General features: G+C 40.7%; 1 protein-coding gene across 1 annotated transcript in view; it reads left to right on the forward strand.

Moving 5' to 3' along the window:
• The window catches only part of dntt (deoxynucleotidyltransferase, terminal), a 257,914-nt gene that overhangs the window by 64,221 nt on the left and 171,944 nt on the right, over positions 1 to 21,749 (forward strand). Inside the window, exons 4-7 of the mRNA XM_059947612.1 lie at positions 3,893 to 4,063; positions 5,240 to 5,311; positions 7,622 to 7,745; positions 17,824 to 17,956. Coding sequence (XP_059803595.1) covers positions 3,893 to 4,063; positions 5,240 to 5,311; positions 7,622 to 7,745; positions 17,824 to 17,956 — 500 coding nt within the window. The remainder of the gene's footprint in view (positions 1 to 3,892; positions 4,064 to 5,239; positions 5,312 to 7,621; positions 7,746 to 17,823; positions 17,957 to 21,749) is intronic.

Here is a 21,749-nt window from a genome sequence, read left to right on the forward strand (position 1 = left end):
TCTGTCTGACTGTGATGACACATAGTTTGATGGTGTTGACAAAAACATCCATATGATCCTCAATGGAGGCTTGAATATAATTTATGATCACAATAAATAGTACTGTGGTGTGTAATGTTTCATTAACCTCTTTATTTATAATATACATAATTTCCCCCTTACTTCTTCCACAGAGCCTACAATATTTCCTTACTATATGATTCCCCAATGACTAAAACCATAAATGAATTTAGTTGCACTGTTTCATAATCATTTTATAAAATTTCACCAAATTAAACATAAGTAATTTCATAGCAATTTTGCACAATTTCATAGTAATTCCATTGAATTCTGACCTTCCTTTTACGTATTTAAGGAGGTTATGGCTAGGCAGCAGCTATTAGTGGAGGAGCGAAGGAGAAGAAACAGGGAATACCAAAAAAAAGCGGAGAGAGAAAATATATCGTGAACCAGAGTTAAAGGATGAATACCTGAGAAAGGAAAAGCAAAGATGGAAGAAGAGAGTAGAGGATGGGAAGATAAAAACTATCAGTGATTTGAATGAAAGGGAAAAGAAGAGTAAGAGAAAGGCATGGAAATGTAGACAGCAAGAGTCAAGAGAGCGTGAGAGAAAGCTGATGGAGGAAATAGAGCAGGAACCCCAGCGTGGTCCTGACAAGACCACGACAGATATATCTGTTGGTGTCATTAATTGTGGAGATTGGCTTGCAGTCATTTATGACCAAAATTGGTGATTAGCAAAGACTGTCACTGTGGATGCTCATCATCAAGATGTTCAGAAGGAGTTTTTCCATCCTCATGGGTCCAACACGAGCTCCCATCCAAAACCAGGTGGAAAGGATATGTGCTTCGTACCAGTTGAAGATATTCTGGTCAGACTGATGGGCCGAATGGTCTACTTCTACACCTGTTGTCTATTGTCTATTGCTATCATCACTGGGTTGTGCAAGCAGGATGCGGGAGATCTACCACCTGTCTGCTGAAGTCATGGACTTCATAGAGGAGGAGCATATTAATCGTCTACTTCCTGATAAAGCTGACTGAAGGTTTTCGAGCCCAGAAATGGATGGAAATTTTTTTTCAGTTCCTGGTGTGCTTTCTGATATTTATGCTTAAACATTGCAGTTGTACTGTAGCTTTTATTTTGCTGTTTACCGTTGTTGTTAATATTTACAGAAGGATAAAATGTACATGACAAATTGTTACTTGTTGTACCAAATTGTTAAATAAAGTTGTTAAGCAAGGAAGCATTAACTTGAGTGGTGTAAAGGTTCGAGTTGTTTGTTGTAATTAGGCACTGCAACCACCGTCAGGTCTCAGTCACCACCGTCAAATGGAACTTACTTTGTTTTAAATTAATATGCTTACTGTCTGTTCCTCCAAAACAGTTGCTTTATTAAAGTAATTGTCTCTTTAAAATTAAAAATGTGTTTTATGTCCAAAATTGTTTATTTGTATATTTAATGCTAATGATAGAAGTTGTATAATGTAAGAGTTTTTGAAGGAATACATGTGAAATAGTATAAAAAATGAACAAAATTGAATATTCAATATTTAACAGCATATATGAGTACCTATGGTGTAGACACAATGATTTAAAAGCTCTAAGTCTATATAAGACTAAATAAATAGGAATAATTAGCTTTTTATTGTGTCTGACTGTGTTGACAAAAACTAATTAATGACAGGAAAAACACGTATTTTATGAAAAAATTACAAAATCAGAAGGTTGCACCAAAATATTGCTTGATTGCTGAGACCTTGTTCTATAAACATTTATGTTTAGATTTCTTATCATTTAAAATTTTTTCTTTTCAAAATTAAAACCTGTTTTATCCAAATTCTCAAGAATCAGTGCTATATCCCTCTGCAGACTTCAGCCTCCTCAACACCACCTGCCTTTCCACCTATCTTGGTATCATCTGCAAACCTGTCCACAAAGCTATCACTTCCATCATCCAAATAATTGACATATAATGTGATTAGAAGTAGTCCCCACACTGACCCTACAGAACAGCTCAGGCCACTGGCAGCCAACCAGAAAGGCCCACTTTATTCCCACTCTTTGCCTCCTGCCAGTCAGCCAATTCATGCCAGTGTCTTTCCTATAATACCATGGGCTCTTAATCATGTTAAACAGCCTCCTGTGTGACACCTTGTCAAAGGCCTTCTGGGTAATCCAAGAGAACAACATCTCCTTTGTGTATCCTGCTTGTTATTTCCTCAAAGATTTCCAAAAGATTTCAGTGAGGACTTGAAAACAAGTCTTGAGATCAAGGCTTCATTGAATGTCAAAGCCCATCTTTTTACAGCAGCTGGCCATCAATGCTGGGTATAGCTGTGCTCGGTATCTGGATGCACCATGTTGAAGTGTTGGGAGCCAGTCTTCCAGTGGGAAATTGGCTCCTGGACTATGTTGGGAAAAACGACATAGTCCAGAGTTATTTACGCTTATGCTTGGTGCAGTGGGAGATCATCTTCATATTACCTGCACAGTATTTTACTCTGAACTCTTTTCTTCAATTCACTTTTTGGACATGGGTGTTGTTGCTAAGATTACTTTGCCACTCATCATTCCTGATGTAAGTGCTGTTCAGTCATTGCTGAATGTAGGCATAGATTCAGAAGCTAGAATGGAACTGCTCACCATGCAACCATCAACAGGCAACCCTCTTTCAACATGTTGATATTGGAATGGCAAAGCAGCTGACAATGACTGGGGCAAGGCACCGTCCCTATTAACTCCTACAGCTCTCTACTGAGATTAAAACTGCTGAATATTGAAAGGCCTAGACAGAGGGGACATGAAATAGATGCTTCCTATAGTGGGAGAGTCGAAGACCAGAAGACACAACCTGAGAGTAGCTTCTCCATTTATAACAAAGATGAACAGGAATGCCTTCAGCCAGAGGATGGTGAATCCATGGAATTCGTTGCCACAGACAGCTGTGGATGCCAAATCATTATGTTATTTAAACTGGAGTTTCATAGTTATTTAATTAAGAATGACATTAATGATTATGGGGAGAAGGATGGAGAATAGGGTTGAGAGGGGAAAATAAATCAGATATGTTTGAATGGCAGAGCAGAATTGATGCATTGAATGGCCTAATTCTAATTCTATGTTTTATTGCCTTATAAAACCCTTACTAGCTCTTTTTTTCCCCTTTTAAAATGGTTTAAGGTTAACTTTCATGATTAACTGTTTAAATACTCTCTTACATGACTTCATTAGATAAAACTCCATTTAAGTCCCTCAAGATCTTTTAATTAAAGGCACAAAAGAAGCAAATTATATTTGCTGTTGTTAATAATACATGCTCAATGTGATTAAGACTTTTCAATGGAAGATTGGATTTAGAAAACTTCCTGATTGGATCACTATGTAACTTACAAATTATTTAATAAGTGATTTTAAACGGCTATGTAAGTTCAACTACAGTTAATTGGTATAAATGTTTATTGCAGTGTTAATGACCAAAAATCTTATTGTCTGGAAAATCGGACTAATAAGAATAGAGATTTAAGACTTAAGATATTATTGGTGATAAAGTATAGTGACAAAATTTATTAGGTTAGAAATTCGTAAAGAAAAGCTGTCCTAACTATATATTTTAAATGTTTATTAAAAATATGAATGCACTAACATTTTGTATCTTTACCTGTGATTGGATTCTTGAAAAGCATTAAAGCTTTTAATTCTTCTTCTGACACATGCACACTTATTACTGGAACAAAATTTATTCAATAGATTTTATTGGATTATTACAGAAATTAAAAATCAGCTAATTTCAGAATAATGGTATTGGTCAAAGTAAGTTACCTCATATCATGTCTGAAGATGTTACAATATTGCGTTGAGAGTTTTCTAGTATTATTATTTGTTTTGCAGGATGCATTGGATCTTTTGGCAGAAAACTGTGAGTTCAATGAAACTTATGGCTCCTATGTGACCTATTCAAGAGCAACATCAGTACTAAAATCACTTCCTTATACAATAAGTGGAATGAATGACCTGGAGGAACTGCCCTGTTTTGGAGAACAGACAAGAACCATAATTGAGGTACAGAATGTTGTAAAGAGTATTACAAGTCAATAATATTCATCAAGTTGTATTATACATGCACACTTTGACAATAAAATGTACCTTTGAACCTATAAACCTTTGATCTCTCTGCTATAACAGTGATTGAATATTCTATATTTCTTCAACACAACCACATAAATTGGAAAAGTCTGCATCTTAATTTTTTTTCATTTTTTAAGATATAATTTTCCCTACAAATCTGAGTAAAGTGCTGAGCATAAATAGTCAAATTAATGTTTTCACAGACCTTTAGTTTGATGAGAACCACAACCTTGTCGTGGTTTGGAGGCTTGCGTGCCTTAATGACTCAGAGAGCTATGCTGGCCAGATTCAGAGCTTTAACTGAATCAGAATCAGAATCACATTTAATATCTCAAGTATATGTTGTAAAGTTTGTTATGCTTTGGCTCTTGTTAGAGTCACCCGTGCCAAACAGGTCAAAGAGTAGAGGCCACACTAAGAGCGGTCCACTGTTCCTCCAGCTTCATGGCTAACAACCCTGACTAGTTAAATAAAACTGTTATGGAAACAGCAGTGAAGAACCCTTCTGAGTGTGACGGTATTCCTGAGTGTCCACCTGGGACTTACATGGCTGACAGAAGTGTAAACCAAGAGGAAGCTACTGGCACGATGAAGGAAGCTAGACATAGAGGAACTTCATTGCTGCCCTAAATGCCAGTGGCGTAATGGGCAGTAAGTAACTTAGCTTGAGTAGCACTCATGTTTAGCCCAGCCTGAACACTAACATATTACTTAACTTTGTAATATATCACATTTATACTTGCCCTTTACACAGTGCTCTGCAAAAAAAAAAGAAAAGCAGTTGTCAAATTCTTCCCCTGTGAGTCCACATGGCTCTCCTGACACGAATTACCCCAAATCCCCATCCTTCACACTAGAGATATGCTGCCAGAGGCAGAGACCCTCACAATGTCTAAGTAGCTAGATGATCACTTGAATTTCCAAGGCACAAAAGGCTACAGATCAAGTGCAGATTTAATAGGATTAGTAAAGGCGGGTACTGGATAAACTGCATCGACAAGGTGTGTCAAAGAGCCTATTTCTCTGCTATATGGCTCTTGTTCTATTTAGAATTACCAGCACAATTTTATGGCTTTCTGTTATTAACATTTACTTCATGCTTTCACACAGGAAATTCTGGAAGAGGGCTTTTCCTCTAAGGTCAATAATCTGTTGCAGGATGAGAAGTACAAAGCAAGGAAGGTAAATAACATGCAATAGCCTTTTGGAGGTATCAATAGAACGGAGTATCAGCTTAAGTGTGTAACATAGAGAATGCTTCACTGGATGTCGAATATGTAGAGGGTGTTGGCGTGCAGTCAGGGAAAGTATATAATGAATGGGTGTGTAAGTGAGTGGTGCTATATAATGGGTGTTGTAGGCAATGGAGAGTCAAGCTGTTGCCACTGTTTCCAACCACTCTTCAACTCCATATGCCAGCCCCATCCTTTGGTTGAAATATACCTTCAATGTTTCCGGTTTCAGTTTTCTGCACATCTAGAATCAGAATCAGATTTATAATCACCATCTTATATGACATTTTTTTGTTATATGCCAACGGCGCAATTGAAAGACTTAAAATTACTATAACTAACAAAGTAAATAAATCAATGATTAATAAGGTAGTGTTCATGGATTTTTCAGAAAACCGAAGCTGTTCCTGAATCATTGAGTGTGGGTCTTCTGGTTGCTATGCCTCCTACCCAATGGTGGTAATGAGAAGAGGCCATCTTGCAGGTGTTGGGGATCCATAGCAGTGGGCTCCACCACCTTGAGGCACTGCCACTTGAAGCTCTCCTTGATGGTGGGGAGGATTGTGTCCATGATGGAGCTGGCTGAGTTTACATAGAAACATAGAAACATAGAAAATAGGTGCAGGAGTAGGCCATTCAGCCCTTTGAGCCTGCACCGCTATTCAGTATGATCTTGGCTGATCATCCAACTCAGAACCCTGTACCTGCTTTCTCTCCATACCCCCTGATCCCTTTAGCCACAAGGGCCATATCTAACTTCCTCTTAAATATAGCCAATGAATCGGCCTCAACTGTTTCCTGCGGCAGAGAAGTCCACAGATTCACCACTCTCTGTGTGAAGAGACAACCTCTTTCGATCTTGTACTTAGTAGCTTTCATACCAGGCTGTGATACAAACAGTCAGAATGCCTCCACTGTGCATCTAGAAATTTGCTAAAGTCTTTACTGACAAACCAAATCTTAATCTCCTAATAAAGTAGAGCTACTCATGTGCCTTTTTCATGATTGTATCAATGTATTGGGCCAGAATAGACCTTTGGAGATGTTGACAGCCAAGGACTTAAATCTGCTCACCCTGTTCACCTAACCCTCTCAATGAGACTGGTGTGTGTACTCCCAACTTCCCCTTCCTGAAGTCCACAATCAATTCTTTGGTCTTGCTAATGTTGAGGGTGAAGTTTTTGTTACGATACCGCTCTGCCGGCCATTCTATCACACCTCTGCACACCTGCTTTTACCTTCTGAGATTTTACTGACAATGGTTTCAATACAAATTTATAAATAGCATTTGAGCTGTCTGTGGCCACATAGACATAAGTATAGAGAGGGTAGAGCAGTGTGTTAAGTATACATCCTTGAGATGTGCCTGTATTGTCTGTTGATGAGGAGGAGATACTATCACTGACTGTGGTCTTCTAATGAGGAAGCTGAGGATCCCATTGCAGTGGGAAGTAAAGAGGCTTAGGTTTAGAAGCTTGGTGATGGAAGGATGACGGTGTTGAATGCTGAGTTGTAACTGATAAGCAGCTTGACTTAGGATTGCTGTTGCCCAAGTACTCCGAAGTAGAGTGGAGAGCCATTGAGCTTGTGAGTCTTGTAGACCTGTTATCGTGGTAGCAAGTTGCAACAGGTCTCGATGCTTGCTAAGGCAGGAGTTAATTCTAGCCATCAGCAACCTCTTGAAGCTCGTCATTATGATAAATGTGAGGGTTGCTGGACAGTAGTCACTGAGGAAGCTCACCGTGCACTTCTTGGGCACAGTTATGATTGATGTCCTTTTGGAGCTGCTGGGAGCTGCAGACCACAGCAGTGGGAAGTGGGAATGTGATTTGAAGAAAATATTATATCTCTCTTTACATCTCTTACCAATCATGGGAGTTATGAAGCCCCAGTTTGTGATATTCTTGACCAGTTTGTGATGTGGGCATCACAACCTAAATTATATTGAGGTTATCAATTAATATTTATTGTCATTCTAATTAATATAAGATGATTGATTAATACATAAACTGTAGAATTTTTGAAATTAAATTTTGTATAATACTAGAAAGTACGCTAACATGAGGATATTAATAATTTTTCAGTTCATATAAGCCTGTTGAGAAGGTTTGTGCATTTATTCTTTAGACTTCAGTTCTCTGTGACATTTTTATTCATTCATTAATATAACATAAGAATGATAACAGTATACTGTATGTGATGCAGCTTTGGACCCAGATACAGTGAATATCTCTAGTTAATAAATATTATCTTACTGCAGCTGTTCACCAGTGTCTTTGGAGTGGGAGTGAAGACAGCTGACAAGTGGTATGGACTAGGGTTTCGGACTTTAGAAGAAGTAAAAGCAACCAAAGATCTGGCGTTTACCAAAATGCAGAGGGCAGGTAATATTTGGAACAGTGAAGTGTCCAGATATTTTGTACTATATTAACTTATTGGTCAAAACCATGCATTATCAATGATTATTTTCATTCTCTCTTTGTTTCTTCCTTGCTCCCCTATGGAGACCCTTTAACAGTATGAAGCCATGGTAAGGTGAGCTCAAATAGATTGTTGTTTGTATTTGTGTACTGAGATTTGTTGGATGTGAGTGGCAGGTTGGCTTTAACTACTCTTCCTGATCCTGCTAAAATCTGGCTTCCTTTTTGTCCCTAGCTGAGAACATCTTTAGTCACTCTTCCCTATGAATGCTGATGGGACCTCAGCCAATATCTTACTTCTTTCCCATCCACCCATTGCAAAGTAGAAGTTGACACTAATGGGGATTATGGCAAGAATCTTAATATATTTTCTGTTCTTCATCTCCGAAGACTTTCACATAGACTTTGGCATCAATAGATATAAAATAACTGACATGAAAGTGTACAAAAAGCAGCCCTGTTATGACTATGATATGACCCTGTTATGACCCTCACTGAGGGTGAGGTAATCTTGGTGTTCGGAATCCTGCTTGTCAGCACCTATGCTTCTGTCTCATCCTGTCAATCAAATTCCAAACTTCACTTCACAGGCTCCAGCAGTTTCCGTAACACAATCAATACAAAAAAAAAGTAGAAGATGTAGAGAAAGTGAAATATTTGAAGGTATGCTATCTGGAAGATATCACCAAAGGAATTGCTGTTCATTGCTGCTATCTTGACTGAAGTCTGAGAATAACATTGAGGAGTTTGAAGTTGCTGATCCTCTCCCCCTCTGATCCCTCAATGAAGACTGGCAGATGGACCTCTGGTTTCCTCCTCCTGAAGTCAATAACCATTTCCGTGGTCTTGCTGACATTGAGTGATATGAGGTTAATGTGGCACTATTCAACCTGAATGTGGCACTATCTTCTCCCAAAATGCTGATTGTCACCATCCCTGATTTGGCCAGTGACAGTGGTGTCATCAGCAAACTTAAGTATAGCATTGGAGCTGTGCTTAGCCTCACAGTCATATGTATAAGGCAAGTAGAGCAGGGTCTAAGCACTCAGACTTGTGGAGCACCTGTGCTGATGGACATTGTGGAGCAGTTGTTGTTGCCAATCCAAAATTACTAGGGTCTGCAAGTGAAGAAATTGAGGATTCAATTGCACAATGGGTATTGAGATCAAGGCCTTGAAGCTTATTGATTAGTTTTGAGAGGATCATAGTATTGAATGCTAAGTTGTAGTCGATAAGGAGCATCCTAATGAACATTCATAGAAAGATCTCCAAAATACCCAAAAAGGCTATAACGTAATAGTAATCCTTAAATTAGCAATGACCTTTAATTGTCAGATGCTCACCGAATAAAAACTGAAGGGTTGAAATATCAATAGTTGATAATGTTTCAATAGGTTGTCTGTTAGCGCATCATTATAACAAGGAATAATATTAAAGATAAAAAGAAAAAAATAGCTATTACCAGCACCTTCAAAGATGTTACCTTTCAATGATCCAAGTCAGAGTATGTGATAGGTTAAATTTTTTTCTCATCAAAATTCATGATACACTGATTCTTCTAAACAAAGTGTGATGGATAATGGGATTTGAAGAGACTAAGTGATTTTGGTCATAGCAGAGAGGCAGAGAACAACCAACAGAAAATTGAAGACATTAACTAAGGGAAGGAAACCAACTGATTTCTTGGTTTAGAGCAGTGTATTGGTCCATGACATAAAAAAGGTCGGGAGCCCCTGGTTTAGAGGCTTAAAAGAGCAAAAATGGCTGACAACTCAAGCATTCTGTCAGGGTTATCAGTGAACTCAAGTTCAGGAATCACAGAGACTTCAGCAATTCAAACAAAACAATGATTGTAAAAATTTTGTAAAAATTATCCACAGAACTAACAAGAAATCAGGCAAAACGTACAGAACCTTGATGAATTGGAATCACTCACGATGGACAGAAGAACTCGGTCAGAGTTTCATCAGGCAGGAATCCACAATGACCGAACAAAGAGGGCTTGGCTTGCTGCCCTGAAATACACACTCGGTCATGTAGGAATTCAAGACCAATAAGACAGCCCTGGTGTCTAGACGAAGCAATAACCCCCAAAGACAACAACTACAATGCAAGACATTGAAAATCCCCATGCTAATTAATTACCCCACATTGAATAGCAGTTATAAATACAAAACAAACCCCATGATACCAAATGAGACACCTGCAACACAAGAAGATAAATAATTAGACATAAAAGATAAACAAACGAAGGAACATTGCATACCAATAAGGTTACACCAAGAAAATACAATCCACATGCTAACTGAAAAAAATAATTATTTCAAAAGATGAACCCTGGTTGTGACATGGTCCGAGTAGCCATCGAGCCATCAGGGTTCCATGCCCTTTTCCTCTTTGTCCTGACCCATGAAAAACATTCTCTTTTTTTTCTTTATTATCCATGGTCTTGCTGTTAGGCTCTGTTATGAATTAGGCCTTTAATTAGGCCATTCTGCCCAAACTAAACAGCCTTTCCCATTCTGACAAAGAGTCCTCAAAGGCTCACTGGTAATTTTAAACTGTTTTTATTTCTCTCTTACTGCAGATACTGCTTGGCCTGTTGAGTATTTCTAGCATTTTTCTTTATGTCATATTTCCAGCCACAGCAGTAATTTGTACCTCACCGTCCCAGCATTTTTCTTCTTGTCTCTGCTCTATCTCACTGATCTTCTATTTACACCTCCGGAATACAGCTCAGTTGTGCTTTATATACACTCACCCACATCTCTCAGCTGCCACCAACATTCCCCCTAATTTTTTTTAACAGCTGCGTGGACCAACAATTGCTCTGAGCAGGAAATTTTTACATGACCTGAAGACTGTGTGGCACTTGAATAAAACATTCTACAGTATAAAAGAACATTCCAGCTGAGTAGCAGCAAGGCTATGTGCGTGGGAGCATTTCAGTTACTGTGCAGCCATGCACCCTCGCAGGTTAGCGGGAGGAGTGACTGGCACCACCACCATCAGTGTTCTTCAGTATCCCCTGTTCTCCAGATCCCCTTTGTTCTTTCCATTTGCAGACCCTTCTCTGTACCAATAACCATGTCTGATACCTAATTTTACCCACTTCTGATGGAAAGTCATTCACCTGCAACAAACGTCAGTGACTCTGTTTCACTTTCCACAGACTTTAGCGAAATTTCTGAGTATTTGTAGATTTTATTTTACTTCCAGAATCTGCAGCACTTTGAGATTTACATTCCACCTCACATGATATCTTTTACTATCTTGCACATTGCACAAGTGTTGGCACCTTGGGAAATCCCAGAACAATGATATCAATACGGGAAGTGCAGTAATATGGCTCACTTCCATATGCTTTGGAATTGACCTTGGCTTTGTTCCCAAGTTACCACAACTTGAATCATTAGGTTGACTCAGTGTAAGAACATAGAACATAGTACAGCACAGTACAGGCCTTTTGGTGCACAATGTTTGCCGACCCTTAAACCCTGCCTCCCATATATCCCCCACCTTAAATTCCTCCATATATCTGTTGACTGGCAGAGTTGTGGTAGTCAGAGTTGAGTTGCATGTAGCCTAGTTCTCAAGTGACTGTTGGAGTGTCAGAACACCCAGAGATCAAAGATCAAATACCCCAGATTGTGTTCTGTTATATTTATTTGAGTTGATTGGAGAGGGCATTTACAGATTCCTTTGAGAGATCTTATGATCTTACACTCCATTTCAGTTACCTCAGATGTGATTTGGGGATTTGAGCACCAGTTTTTGGAATCAAGAATTTGCAAATATCTTAGATCTTGGAATAGCGCTTCAATCAGAAACGTGCTATAGCCACCTGCACATATTTTTCAAGTATTTCCCCTCAACAGAGAATGAAGCAATTCAGCCCATCAAGTATGTGCTAGCTCTCAGAGCAACTCCACCGAGCCCATTCCTTATAACCTGTCCTTCACTTTCCTGCCCATTGTAGTGACTAGTTGAAAAGAAACGAAAAGTCACGAGATTGAGGAAGTATGACATGCTTCCAACTAACTGAATTCCAAGTAGAAAAGTATGTTTCATCCATTATTAAAAATCAATAATAAAATCATTCAACTCCTCCGTAACTCATGTGAAACAAAAACGAGCAAAATGAATGTAATTGGATCAAATTAAACCAAAACGAGCAGTCAGCAAAAAATATGCACTCCTTACTCTATGAATATAGGTGACTAAACTCATTTATTTCTACTGCCACCCAAACCCACGTGTGAAACCATCTTGACCAATTACCTTAACCCAGAGCAAGGATAAGCAACACAAATACAGTACGATGAATAGATACATGGCTCCCACATCCATCAATAACACCCTTCCTCGCTTACCACTCACCGATAAGAAGGGTAATTTATAGTAACAGATCGATCTACTAATCTACACATGCTGGAAGAACTCAATGGGTCAGGCAGGATAAGTGAAGGGAAATGGACAGTCGGCAAAGTCAGGAGCCTTCATCCTGATAAATGTCTTTGCCTGACTTGCTGAGTTCTTCCATTATTTATTTTGTCGCTGCACATCCTGTCATCTGCTTTCTCTTGTGTCTCCAAGCTACCAATCAAAATGACTTTAGGAAGGATCTACATGACCAGAGAGAGAGAGCATCTAGACTCTACACAGACAGCGCCAGAAATCAAGGTCAAACCCAGGTCGCAGGAGTTGTGAGGGCACTAAGTTTCCTGCTGCCCCAGTGTGCTGCCCTTAATATGTTTCAGTGGTCATGGGAAGTTGTGGGTGGCAGTAGTGTGGGCTCATACTGCTTCCCAGCTTCAGACTGGAAATGAAGCAGGAAACTCTTATGCAACCTCAGATTACCAGGTGGGATCTGATGTCAAACTGCCTGATCAATCTGATTAAACTGTGATTAACTCAACCTATAGTTCAAGGATTTCTAGGGACTTTGATTGTAAGGGGTGTTAAAACAATTATTGCAAATTTATATGTGCCTGGAGACTGGATCAATAACATTCTTTAGTTTAAACCTTGTGGCTGAGGTACAAAGTTACTGGGCCATAAATAATATTGGTTGCTTTTTGGCCTTGATCCCATTACCTGATGCATGAAACAACACTATCATTTTCCTGCAGGCCAGATTGCATTGCCTGCAACCAATGCTGCTCTAAAGCTTGAAAACAAGCTGGAGAGACTAACTTACAGGTATGGTTTGCTGAAATGGAACTATCTCAGATTAGTACACACAAAACGCTGGATGGATTCAGCAGGTCAGGCAGCATCTACGGAGGAGAATAAACAGTGATGTTTCAGGAAGAGTCCCTTCATCAGGACTGGAAAGGAAGGGGAAAGAAGTCAGAAAAAGAAGGTGGAGGCAGGGGTAGGAGTACCAGCTAGAAGATAATAGGTGTCGCCAGATGGGTGGGAAAGGACGATGAAGTAATGTGGTGAACTCTGTGCCTGTCTGGACACGCCCCCTGCTGGCTGCTCCTGTAGCTCCTCCCACAGGCCCCTGTATAAAGGGGATCTGAGGCCTGACGCTCGGCCTCAGTCTCCAGGACATAGTATGATGGACACTCACTCCTGGTTCCTTCTTCCAGTCAATAAAAGCCGATATCTCGCCTTATGTTTCAGTGTGAGTTATTGATGGTGCATCAAGCAAAAAGCTAAGAAATGACAGGTGGAAAAGGTAAAGGGCTGGAGAAGAAGGAATGTGATAGGAGGGGAGAGTAGGCCATGGGTGAAAGGGAAGGAGGAGAGCAACATGGGTAGGTGATAGGCAGGTAAGGAGAATGGGTAAGAGACCAGAGTGGAGAAATACAAATACAAATACTTTATTGTCACCAAACAATTGATACTAGAGCATACAATCATCACAGTGATATTTGTTTCTGCGCTTCGTGCTCCCTGAAGTACAATCGAAGTAAATATAATAAAAATTTAAATTATAAGTCATAATTAGAAAATAGAAAAGGGAAAATAAGGTAGTGCAAGTCAGGTCTGGATATTTGGAAGGTACGGCCCAGATCCGGGTCAGGATCTGTTCAGCAGTCTTACCACAGTTGGAAAGAAGCTGGTCCCAAATCTGGTGGTATGAATCTTCATGCTCCTGAACCTTCTCCCGGAGGGAAGTGGGACAAAAAGTGTGCTGGCTGGGTGGGACTTATCCTTGATTATCCTGGCAGCACTGCTCCGACAGTGTGTGGTGTAAAGTGAGTCCAAGGATAGAAGATTGGTTTATGTGATGTGCTGAGCTAGGTTCATGATCTTCTGCAGCTTCTTCCAGTCTTGGACAGGACAACTTCCATACCAGGTTGTGTGCACCCTAGAAGAATGCTTTCTACGGTGCACCTATAAAAATTAGTGAGGGTTTTAGGGGACAGGCCAAATTTCTTCAGCTTTCTCAGGAAGTAAAGGCGCTGGTGGGCCTTCTTGGCAGTGGACTCTGCTTGATTAGACCAAGTCAGGTCATTTGTGATATTCACCCTGAGGAACCTAAAGCTTTTGACCTGTTCCACCTGCGCACCACCGATGTAGATGGGGTTGTGCGGTCCGCTACTCCTTCTGATCACAACAACCAGTTTCTTTGTCTTGCTGACGTTGAGGGATAGGTTATTGTCTTCACACCATGCCACCAGGTTCTTAATTTCCTCTCTGTACTTAGACTCATTATTACCCAAGATGCGGCCTACAATTGTGCTGTCATCAGCAAACTTATATATTGAGTTTGATGGAAACTTGGCTACACAATCATTGGTATACAGTGAGTACAGCAGGGGGCTGAGTACACAGCCTTGTGGGGCACTGGTGCTCAGTGTGATTGTAGAGGAGAGCTTGTCCCCGATCTTTACAGCCTGGGTCCTGTCTGTGAGGAAGTTGAAGATCCAGCTGCAGATCTGAGTGCTAAGACCCAGGTTCCGGAGCTTAGGAATCAGTTTATTTGGAATTATTGTATTAAAGGCAGAGCTGTAGTCGATGAAAAGGAGCCTTACATATGCATCTTTATTCTCCAGCTATTCTAAGGAGGAATATAGTGCCGGAGAGATGGCATCTGCCATTGACCTGTTGCTCCAGTAGGCGAATTGCAAAGCGTCGAGGTTGACCGATAGGCTATGGTTGATGTGTGCCATAACCAATCGCTCGAAGCACTTCATAGCAATTGATGTTACAGCCATATGACGGTAGTCATTCAGGCATGCCACCTTGCTTTTCTTCGGCACTGGGATTATCGTTCCCTTCTTAAAACACGAGGGGATCTTAGACTGAAGCAGGGAGCAATTGAAGATGTCAGCAAACACTCCAGCTAGCTCGCTTGCACAGGCCCAGAGAACCCGTCCCGGGACACCATCTGGGCCTGTCGCCTTCCTTGGATTTATCTTCAGGAAGGCTCTTCTAACATCTTCCTCACTGATCGATCGGGGCCAAGTGATGGGGGCCCAGGCTGTCAATTGGGTCAGGCCCCGAAGCCAACACTTAATCCCGGAGGGCCGGGCTGCCGGCTGAAACAAGTCCATGAACTGTGTTATGGTTGTGGAGGCATTCGCTCCAGCCGAGCCCTGGGCTCAATTTCCAAGGTCGGCGGCGGAGGCCTCACTTCCGGCAGCTGTGGATAGCCACCAACGAAGCTCTATGGTGGTCACTCCGGGTAAGCGTCTGGGGTATCTTGAGGTCTCCGACATCACTTCTGTGTGCTCGTTTGCTTCGGAGAGGTGCTGGTTGGAATGGGTCATGTCTCCAGGCATTCCGACACTGTAGCAGGCCGCGGGTCTCTGGGAACATCGTGGACCTTGGACCAGGCCTTGACGATTGGGTCCAGGTACGGTCTGGAGTTGAAGCAATTCTGGCGCGTCGATGATCTCCAGCTGGGTCAGTAACTTCACCAGGGTGTTGTTGATCTTGCTAGATGTAGCAAATTGGAGATTTAGAAGGGTTTCTCAGTACAGGATAGTGTAGAGGGCAGTTTGCTCGGGAGGGCATGGACAGAGTCGCCCGTTACCAGTGCCATCTTAAACAAATGAAAAGGAGGGAAGGGGGAGGGTAATAAATTACTGTAAATTGAAGCAATTGAAGTTCATACTATCAAATTGGAATTCCATACTATCAGATGGAATATGAGGTGTTGCTCCTCCAACCTCATCATGATTGTAGAGGAGGCTGTGGACCAACGTGTCAGCATTGAAATGGGGACTGGAAATAAAAATCAATTGCCCACTGGGAAATCCTACTTTTTGCGGATGGAACGATGGTGCTCGACAAAGTGGTCCCTGTAACCAGAGAGCCGTGCCTGTCATGTGACAGCACTGCCCTCACCTGGTCGGAGTCACACCACCTGAAAGTTAACATTTCACCCCACCCAACTAATCAATGCACACTTAACCATTGGCCACCTTAATTGGATTAACCTGTCTAGCACCAAGCCGTTGGCCCCCTGACCTATAAAAGGTTCTACATGTGCTTGGCTTGCTCTCTTTTGCCATCCTCGAGGGACCACCCTGCTTAACTCCAAGCTGAAGACTTTAGAACAGTGCTGAAGACACGTGGTAAGGTGTGCATTGAACAGGGTTGTGGGAGTGTTTATTGTTGTCCCTTTAGCAAAGAGCTGTGCCGGCCCATAGTCAAGGGGGGCAAGTATTGTAGTTACTTTTCCCTTGCTTGTATGTGTACCTGTACACCGTCCCCACACCGTTTTCCCGTGTATTGTACAGCAGACCCGACCTTTCTCACGCTCCTCTATTCTAAATGTGTTTGTACGAATACCGTAGCCACTTGTGTTGTTCCCAACCTTTTTCTCCGCTTGTAAATAAACTCCTTATTATTAAAACTGTGTGTCCAGAGCTCTTGCCTTTGAGACCCAAAGAATCTTTCTCATTTCCATCACAACAGTCCCCCAATCTATATTGGGTCTCACCAAATTAGACCAGATCACATCAGGAGCACTGGATACAATAGACAACCCGATAAATTTGCAGGTGAAGTGTCACCTCACGTGGAAGGACTTTTTGGCACCTTGTTTGGAGGTGAAGGAGGAGGCGAATGGGCAGATGTAACACTTCTTCCACTCACAGGGTTATTTCCCAGGAGGAAGATTAGTGGGGAGAGACAAATGGACAAGGCAGAGAACAGAGAGTACAAGGGAGGTAAAGATGTGCTTGGTGGTAGGGTCCCTATAAAGATGGCGGAAGTTGCAATGAATGAAGTGCTGGATGTGAAGGCTCATGGGGGTGATAGCTGAGGACAAAAGAAATTCTATCCCTGTTAAGGTGGTGAGAAGATGGGTTGAGGGCAGTTGTTTGGGAAATAGTGGAGATGTAAGTGATGGCAGCATCAATGGTGGAGGAAGGGAAACCCCGTTCTTTGAAGAAGAACATCTCTGATGTCCTGGAAAGGGAAGTCTCATCCTGGGACCAGATGTGGCAGAGCAAAGGAACTGAGAAAAGTGAATGGCATTTTTACAGAAGACAGGATGGAAAGAGGTATAGTCAAGATAGCCATGGGAGTCATTAGGGTTAGAAAAGATGTCAGTAGACAGTTTGTTTCCAGAGATGGAGAGAAAGAGGTTGAGAAAGTGGGGAGAGAGGTATCTGGAATGGACCAAATGAATTTATGGACAGGGTAAAAGTTGCTGATAAAATTGACAAGCTCAGCATGGGTCCAAGATGCAGCACTAATACAGTTGTCACTGTAGTTCAGAAATAGTCGGGGAGGATTACCAGGGTAGGCTTGAAACATGGATTTTTCCACGTGGCCAAGAGAAACATCTCAGATTCTCTCTTCCTCGTGGACTACTTTACTATGCTGATCTCACTAGTGATTGGGCTAAAAATTTCTAAATTTGCAGGAGTAATGAAAAATTCCTGGGTTCCTTCCTGAATTCTAACTCAGTACTATATTATTCTATCTGCCTTTTACTTCAAGTAGGTCTATTTCTGGAATGATAAGCTACTTTAGCTGTAAAACATAAAGATTGGTATCTGTCTTAAACGTGGTTTAACTGCCAAACTTTAGCAATGTGTCAAAGTGCTTAACCAAGCTATTTACTTCTTAGGGTTCTTGTACTATGAAGATATCATACAGGCTGTAAGTAAGACAGAGGCAGAAGCTGTGGGCCAAATGATTCAAGACATTACCCGTGAATGCACTTCTGTTGCCCAGGTGACTTTGACAGGAGGATTTAGAAGGTGAGTAAATTAGAGAAATTCTAACCTGCTCCAAAATATAATTTCAGTATGTTTTTCTGTTCTAAATGCTATTTCCCGTTGCAGACAGTCATTTGAGTAAAGAAAGAACACAAAGCTGAATGTCTGTCCAATTTGAAAGGTTGGCGTTGCTCGTGTACTTGCTGGTATATCAGTGTTAGCTCGAAATTTTGATGGATTTTCTCACTTTTCATGTGTTTTAACTATTTTATTCATTGTAATTAGTTCATATTTTTGAAATGAATAACCGTGTGCCATGCTGGGTTTTTACTTCACCAGATTGCTGCTTTTCACCTTTAGTAATAGTTGGGAACCTCATTGGCTCTCGGGGCATGCAGTTCATGGGCACAGCTGAACTAGGCACAGGGGAACAGGTGCACATGTCTCGGGCTGTTCCAGGTGGTGAGCTGTTCCGCCTTTAGTGACCTGGAGCTTGCTCTGAAGTTCCCTGAGCCCTGGTAATATCCATTAATTACCTGTGATTTTGGGTCAAATCCAAACATTTTTCCTGCACTTCCTTTGGATGTAAGGTCTTTTGAAGTAAGGTGTGACGCCTTTCAGTCTTTTATATATGAGCAAGAATGCCAGTTCATATAATTTAAAAAATACTAGTCATAGACACAACTAGATTATTTCCAACCTTGTTGTAAAATGTAATTATTATTGTACAATTTACAGTGTAAAACTATTTTACACTTTATACTGTGTAATTGGAAACTATATTCAGATTTTAATAGCATAAACCTCTTGCTGATTTAAAATCAATATTTAAGTTCATAAAGCTTCAAACATTAAATTATTCTCTTTACTTTTGAACATATCTGGACATTTTAGGGGGTTCACATATTTTTAGTGTGCCAAGTTTGTCAAGATTGCAAATATAAGCAGACTGCTTCAACGTAAATAATGCAACACTTGGATATTGGATCATATTTCTACTTTATAATGCTATAAATTATTTAGCAGATTTATGTCAACACCACCATTTGTCCAGCATCCAACAGTGATATTGCATATACTGACCAACATTGTTATTAGTATGGTTTATTGAATATTTCACTATTAATCATCGATAATGCATCATTTCACCTTAACTTACATCTAACAATGAAATGGTGACAGAGCAGTTGGTATTCCTGTTTCATAGCTTCAGAGAGCTATGTTTGATCATGATTGCACTGGACTTCCCTCTTCTCCCTGTGACTGTGTTTGGCTTACCCTGGAAGATCCGATTCCCCCCCCGCGTCCCGAAGATGTGCTGGTAGGTTAATTTGTTATTATAGATTAACTATTAGTGCAGGTCAGGAACAAAGGAGAGTTGCTGGAGGTGTGAGGCAGAATACATTGCAGGGCTAAAGGGAAATACAGTAGAGAGGAGGAATGGAACTGATTTAATTTTTCTGCTGGAAGTGAGCATGGACCCAGTGGGCAGTACAGCTTCATTCATGTCATAGTAAGTAAATTGAAACAGATAAAATAATAGCTGGATTCATTGGTAGTTCTGCCTAGAATGACACTTTAGTGAAAGTGGTTGTGAACAAGCAGCATCAAGTTAAGTAGCCTCATCCTTTTGGGAAGTGAGCAGATCAGCAGCACCTAACTATTCACCAGAGCAATCACAGGACATTTGCTAGTGACATTTTTAATATTACAAAAAACAATAAAGCTGGTGGAATATATGGTATTGCTTTAAATTCCAATTTCATCTTCCTTCTTATGGCTTACAGACCTAGACTTCCCTCCTCCTCCCTTCTTACCCCAAATCTTTTCTCTCCAAAGCTCAAACTAAAAGGACTTAAATGTGAAGGAATAATGGGACTGCATTCCAGAAAGAATCCAACCTTACCCAATAAAAACAATTGAGCAATAGTTTGATTTTAGTTCAGTCAATATTTTAGGAATTATAGTTCAGTTACTTATTGCCATCACTATTTTGGTAAAATAACATGAGATACAGGTTTGCATGAAGAGCAGATTTGCTGATGTATATTTACAACACCATTCCCATCACAGATTCTTTAAGACATACACCTGACTGTGAAGTAGCAACTTTCTGAACGGGTTTAAAAAAGTTGTGCAATTTTACCAATCCTCGGCAATTTATCATTCTGTTTCTGCAAAGTTTTCAGTTTCAGCTGCTTTAGGAGCTGAGCATATGGCAAAAAAAAATCTCCCCAGACTGAATGAAAATATCCTTAAAAAATTCATGAGAATAATTCCCTTTGACAATAACAGGTTGTTGACTCTGCTTTCAAAATGTATGTGGGCAGTTTTGCTGTTGACAATTTAATGCAGAAATATCCGATAGTTGGATCCGTATAAAGTGGGCAATGCTGGATAATGAGGCCCAGTAGAAGCTGAAGGCAGAGAAAGGCAGCAGGTATAAAAAGGCCAATGGAATTAGCAGGATCATTATTGTTCATGCCAGTGGCATTTTGGAGCAGTGCCTTGGATGTCTGAGCTCATCAGGAACACCTTAGGGAATATCCTTACAGGATTCTCATTATTGTGCTTCAAAGACCTAAAATCAAAGCCAGATCAGGGTGGAGACGCTGACCCAGAATGTGCAGCAGTGGTGATACTTGAGAAGCCAGGATGTACCTGGTACTCAGCCTGACGCATTTAACCTGAGCTTCCCTTGAAGCAACTGTGTGTAACTCAGAAAGAAGAGGCTAAAAAATGTAGTTCCCTTGATCTATCCCTCTATTTTTTCTCTAACACATAGAAACACACATGCATATATGCTCAACGGTGCTTCCTCCTCAGTATTTTGTAACGTGCAATCCCCAATCCGTGGTCAGCCAGCGGAAAGAGTGAGTGTGCTGTCACGCTTCAAGGTTTCAGCAAGAAATGGTTGTAATTCAAGAGGGAAATTAAGTGCCGAAACTGCTGGAACTGAACAAAGGAGTGAACTCGTATGGGAATTCTTGAAACTTACAGGAGGAACAGACTGTGTGAAGCTTCGGGGAGCAGGAATCAATGGCAGAGTTTCCTATGGCACCCGGGTTACTACTGGATCTGAGAACAGCAAGACCCATTGGAAGCTGGTTCAGAAATTATAGAGATGTGTTGCCTAGGCAACCAGTGCAAATTTTAGCACTTCAAAGAGCGCCACAGAAGTTTAATGAGGTCACAACGTTGCAAACAGTAAATGGAGACTGTTTTCCATTCACAGTCTGTGTGAATGATCAGGTCACGATCCACTCACTTGCATGTCTGGACCAATAATTGACTTATTTATTTTCTATTGTGTGCAATTACTATCAGTTCACATCATACACATTCACCTCTTGCCCAGCATTAGTGCAATACCTAGTAAATACCATTCCATTCTATTTTTTATTGTTTACTCTAGAAGGAAAGAAAATTGAGAAGTAATTATTTGTTCTGAGAGTTACCTTTTTTTTGGTTGTTCATGTGGTGCTGATGTGATTGAACCTTTGGAGTGTGTAGTTCTAGAAGAGAGGATTGGAAAGTGTAGCTCTGCTGATGCACCTCTTGCATGAAAACACGAGCACGCACACACACGCACGCAAAATGATTCAAGTTTGTCAACTGTCGTAGAAGTTCCCATAATCAGAGACAAGGAAACATTCTTTAAGTCATCACTAATGCTTCAGACAGAAGTTCAAACTCTCCAGGAAGCTGTCAGCAGTTATTTCTTATAGTTTGACTCGTATTTCAGAACTATGTAGAAAACATATTATACACAGCAGCTTCCTGCCTTTATTATATTGATGCTGCAAAGGAAGACTCAGATACCAATAAATCAATC

Source organism: Hypanus sabinus, chromosome 22, assembly GCF_030144855.1.
Source record: "Hypanus sabinus isolate sHypSab1 chromosome 22, sHypSab1.hap1, whole genome shotgun sequence".
Taxonomy (NCBI): Eukaryota; Metazoa; Chordata; class Chondrichthyes; order Myliobatiformes; family Dasyatidae; genus Hypanus; species Hypanus sabinus.